General features: G+C 38.6%; 1 protein-coding gene across 1 annotated transcript; it reads left to right on the forward strand.

The window, feature by feature from the left end:
- Positions 1–299: 299 nt before the first annotated feature.
- THAP1 (THAP domain containing 1) lies at positions 300–5466 on the forward strand. Its single transcript, XM_033104523.1, has 3 exons — positions 300–920; positions 4069–4264; positions 4774–5466. Exons 1-3 carry the CDS (start codon positions 850–852, stop codon positions 5146–5148), a joined length of 642 nt encoding a protein of 213 aa, XP_032960414.1. The 5' UTR covers positions 300–849; the 3' UTR covers positions 5149–5466.
- The last annotated feature ends 223 nt before the right edge of the window (positions 5467–5689 follow it).

Below are 5689 nucleotides of genomic sequence, written 5' to 3' on the forward strand. Positions count from 1 at the left end.
CTTCTCACTTTAGTTTTACCTAAAAGGATCGTATATTTTATTTGACTTATTCATGTAAGAACCACCTATATTGTATTAGTCATAGCTTCTTTGATTGCTGTATAGTAGTCTACTATATGACGATACAATTTATTCATTCAGTAATGGACCTTTGTGTTGTTTCCATCAATATTTTTACAAATCATATACAATCAGTTCAGTAATGGACCTTTGTGTTGTTTCCATCAACATTTTTACAAATCATATACAATCAGTGGCTGCCCTTTTAAAAAAATGGGCGCAATTACCCAACGACCTCAGCTTTACACCTGTCCTCCTTTAGGCCAGCAGACCCAACAGACCGTATTGTTCTCCACGCTAAACCCCCAGATAAATTAACTCAAGAAAAGGATGGCCGCGGAGCCCGATCCGGGTTCACGTTCCGGTCCCCTCGCCTCTACTCCCAGGCTGTTTCTTTCTTCCTTCCGGAAGCTTTCTTCTCCCGCCCACTTCCGCAACGCTGAGCCCGCCGGGCAACACGCCGGGTCTCAGCCAATCGTCTGCTTCTCAGGGAACGTTACCTCTGACCTCAGGGCTAATCACAGACGGTAGGACGAACTCCTCGCGAGAAGTGAGGTTGAAGCTGCCTTCGCCATCTTGGAGATGGGAGTGGGGAGATGGCTGTGGTCCTCTTGCTACTGGAAATAACAAAACGGGCACATTAGTCACTTCCGAGTGAAGCTATCTTCACCTAACTGTTGGCCAAAGCTACAGAAGAAGTGAGGGTGTCAAAGCCGACCGCAGCGACACTGATAGCAGCTTCACCTGCCAGCTGCGGCGGCAGAAGTGAAGCGACGGAGGACCGAAAGGATGGTGCAGTCCTGCTCCGCCTACGGCTGCAAGAACCGATACGATAAGGATAAGCCCGTTTCTTTCCACAAGTAAGTACCCTTCGCGCCTCGCGGGACTGGCCCCAGCTCGGGCTGGGGGCGCGCGTCCGTTCAGGTTCGGGGGCGGAGCCAGGCGCGTGTCCGCGCGAGACCTAACGAGAGGGGCGGAGGCAGGGGCGGGGCGCGGCCGGGCGTTCCTCCGGTGCTATTCCAGGCGGGGAAGCGGTGGGCGTGCCCGCTTGTGATCTAAGCCCGCGCCGGGTAGCCCCGGGCTGCGCGATCTCGGCGCGCGTAGCCGTAGTGATCGTTTCTCGAGTTTGAGGATCCACTCCGGTGCGAGGTTTGCTCGCTGCCTGGGGTTGGCGAGTTTCGGACCCGCGAGCAATTCCAAGCGAGTCCCTGCGGGTTGTGAGGTCTCCAGACCGCGAGGCATCTGGATTTCACTACCAGGTCATAGAGAAGCCAGGTGGTAATAACTCTTTAGAAATAAATTTGAAATAGAAACAGAGACCTTTAAAAAGAAGTCATTCTTTTCATCCTTGCTGTGGATGTTAGGCCCAGCATCACTATGGATTGATTTTTGGCCAGGATTTCAGGGAGGATGTTTTTGACCCAGTTTCTAGGAATCAACCATTAAGGATCTCTTACGTTTTAGAGACCGTTTCTAGTGCTGCTAAGATGAAGAGTATATGTTTTCAGCACACTGTGATGATAACATGGACAATAATAATACGGACCATGATAAAGTGCTATGATAAAGGTCAATGTGAGCTATTGTGGGTGCACAGAGGAAGCCCGTAGAATAGAACCTACCCCACAGCCTTCAGGACTGTTTTATGCTGAAGGTGCTGGCAATTAGAGTCCTAGAGGGAAAATGTTTTCTTGAAAAGAAAACCGCAAAATGGAAATGACTTAATGATAAATACCTGCAAAATGTGCGAGGTGACACGATAGCATTTTCATTCAACCAAATTCTACAGTATTTACAAGTTTTATTATGTTTACGTCAAATTTTTGCAAGAATTTTCTGCTGTAAATGATGACAGCTAAGAAATTAGAACCAGTGGTGAATTACATGAATTACTCATAGCTAAATAGTTACAATAGCACAATTTTAAATATCAGGTTTTTATTTGGTGGAAGTCATTTATGTTTAAAAGCAGATGTGGATGCATTTTTTACATTCTTGATATAATACAAGAGGGACCATACAGAAATAAGAGTGCCTAGAGCATAGATGTTGAGTGTTGATTTTTTCCTCTCTTCTGAGAAGGAGCTAGAACATTTACCACTTCTAGGATTCAGTTCATTATATCCTAATATTACCTCTTGAATTACTGGAATTTCTGAAAGCTGATGAATTGACCTTTCCAGGACTTTGAAAGTGTAGGAATAGGTCAGGAGGTTGTAACACAATCACACGGGTTCAGCTCCCCGCCTCCCTGTTTCTCATGATGTTTCAAAGGGAATCTGAAAATATGGAAAATCCTTCATTGACACTGCAAACTAAAAGATGACATTCACTCATCAGAATTACTGAGTTTCTGCTGGCTGTTAAACAATTCATTCAACCAAAAGAAGGGCTAACCCTGTGCATTTCATCCCTTAGCTAAAAGAACAGTTTTTGAGGAGTAGATAGGAAAGATTTTGATAAAACCTCACAAACAACCTGAGCACTTGTAGTGCTTGAGTCAGAAGGCCCTATATGCTAAATTTTACCAATGATTGCTACCATACTTTGCACTGGTAGAGGCCGTTTCTAGCCAGAATCTTCTAGGAGTACTTCTTTCCCCAGTTTCTACATGGTGGCAGTGGGAAGAGCTATGCCAGGCAAAGAAAAGGGACTTTCGTAAAGATTGGTTAGATCTTCATGATAATAACAGAGTAAGGTTCTAGCATACCTTACATGGGAAAAACTGGAACATAAATTGGAAACATCCTTCTTTGGCTTCTTTCCAGTCCCCCCCAGCTTATTAAATCCTTGACCTGGAAAAATAAAATCACAATAAATTTAAACTCTTCCTACGTCCCTTTATCTGGCCTACTGGACATATTCCAGTAGATAAAGAGGTAAATCAAAATGAGTTTTTAAATTCTTTAATGATTTAAGTATATAATTTGATTATTCCTTTTTGTCAGACTGATTCTAAGAGAACTAGAAGCTTCCTATTCTCAGTATTTAGATAATAAACAGGCAATTTTGTTTTACAGTACACAGAAAATTACTGGTAAAAAAAATACAGATTCACCCTATAGTATACATTTTATTTGAAACTTTTAGTGTCTTCAATGTAAAAATTTAAACAATAATAAATGAGATAGATAAGAGAATTACACGATTTACCCATGTGTATTTAGAAGTGTGTGGAATACCGTGTTTCCCTGAAAATAAGACTGGGTCTTATATTAAGTTGTGCTCCGAAAGACGCATTAGGGCTTATGTCCAGGGTATGTCATCTTGAAAAATCATGCAAGGGCTTATTTTCTGGTTAGGTCTTGTTTTCAGGGAAACATGATACCTGCATTTGTTATTGAAAGTTTTTTTACTCTAATGAAGGGGGAAAAACAATATACTGTGTATGGGCCCTCCACCCCCAACCTTTCATCACCTACTTTTCCCACTGCATGGCTAACTTTTAATATGTATTTTTACATTATGTAAATTCTTAATCAGCCTGTCTTGTTTAGATTGTATACATCATTATATCTGACATTTTAAAAAGTACTGTGTGATCAGAAAGATTTCTATAAAAACTACTGCTTTTTAAAAAAAACAACAGTGGAATGGCCAGTTAGTCCAGTTGGTTGGAGTGTGGTGCTAGTAACACCAGGCTTGTCGATTGGATGCCCTCATGAGCCACTGTGAGCTTCGCCCTAAAATAAATGAATCAGTCAATCAAACAATCAAAAAATACCATGCTGGAAGGGGTGATTTATATCCCACATTAGTGGGTGGTCACTTTATTTATAGGATCTTCAAAACAAGTACAGTTTTAATGAACTTAGGTGAATAAGACACTATTAAAAACTGTCAGAAAAAAAAAAGCGCATAAGTAGTGTTTTAATCAAATACTCCTTAATGTGTTAACACCAATGTAAGATCTTTCCTAAGCAGGAAAGTTTGGATGTACCTTTTTTCTTTCTTTCTTTTTTTTTTTTTTTAATAAAGTCAGAGAACTGAATTATGTCATCTTCTTAGGTTTCCTCTTACTCGACCTAGCCTTTGTAAAAAATGGGAGGCAGCTGTCAGAAGAAAAAACTTTAAACCCACCAAATATAGCAGTATTTGTTCGGAACACTTTACTCCAGACTGCTTTAAGAGGGAGTGCAACAACAAGTTACTGAAAGAGAATGCTGTACCCACAATATTTCTTTGTACTGAACCACATGACAAGGTAATAAGTGTTTAAAAATATTGGGTTGGTTTCTGTTTATAAAATTAATGTGTTCATTGTGGAAAATTTGGGAAATTCAGAGGAGTGTTAAGAAAATAAGTGTTACCAGGAACCCATCACTTGTAAATAAGCACTATTAACAGTGATACACTTTTAAAAAACACAAAATACAATTTATTAAAGTTAAATATCCTCACATTAAGAAACTCAAGTGAACTTTGTAATTTACTTTAAGACCAATGACAGTTTAGTTCCAAAGTATTTTTCTCCTCAGTTTTAAATGCTTAGTATTTAAGCAAATTTTGTTAATCATTATTCTGTCTCTTTCTTGCATCCCTTTCTACTTCAAGTAGAAAAGTATAATTAAAACTTAAACTATTTTCTCATTTTGGAATGTTTCTTTACCAAGAATTCGTTTGTTTTTAAGTTTAATATTCTTAAATTCCACAGATGAATTTTAAACTGTTATTTCTGTTTACTAAATTCAAACATGCTCTGCATTGTTGTAGAAGGACGATCTTCTGGAGCCCCAAGAACAGCTTCCCCCACCTCCTTTGACACCTCCCATTTCCCAGGTTGATGCTGCTATTGGATTACTAATGCCTCCTCTTCAAACCCCTGATAATCTCTCTGTTTTCTGTGATCACAACTACACTGTGGAGGATACAATGCACCAGAGAAAAAGGATTCATCAGCTAGAACAACAAGTGGAAAAACTCAGAAAGAAGCTCAAGACTGCACAGCAACGATGCAGAAGACAAGAACGGCAGCTTGAAAAATTAAAGGAGGTTGTACACTTCCAGAAAGAGAAAGACGACATATCAGAGAGAGGTTATGTGATTCTACCAAATGACTACTTTGAAATAGTTGAAGTACCAGCATAAAAAAGAAATTTGTATTGGTTTTTTATGGGGCAATACCACATACCTTCTTGTAGCCTATAAAGGAGTTTCATTTGAAAAAATGAAACAATTACTTGTATAAAAACAATCCAGAATATTTTTTTAAAAAAATAAATTGGTTATATAATGTAAAATTGTTAATTTTTTGTTTGTAACTTCAGGGATTTTACATTTTAACAAAATATTTAAAAGTTATAAATCAACCTCAGAGTTCCAAAGTAAGTTGGTTTCAAGATTGGGTTTGTTTTTTTTTAATTTGAGTATTTACAGAAATAATGTAAAAATAAAAAGGAAAGAGAATGAACAGTACAGTAAGGATGATTTATGTTTAAATTTTAAAATTAATGCAGCTTATTGGAGAGTTTAGTTATTTTGAATTAGAAGTATGAGTTAAATTATGGAACACAACTTCTCAGAATATGTATAATCATTCACACATTGTTATTTGTAAAATCAGATTCATTTATCTTTCTTAATCACTTGTCAAAGATAAATTGGCAAGTCAATACTTAAAAAAAGATTG

This window comes from Rhinolophus ferrumequinum, chromosome 4 (genome assembly GCF_004115265.2).
Source record: "Rhinolophus ferrumequinum isolate MPI-CBG mRhiFer1 chromosome 4, mRhiFer1_v1.p, whole genome shotgun sequence".
In the NCBI taxonomy this organism is placed as follows: Eukaryota; Metazoa; Chordata; class Mammalia; order Chiroptera; family Rhinolophidae; genus Rhinolophus; species Rhinolophus ferrumequinum.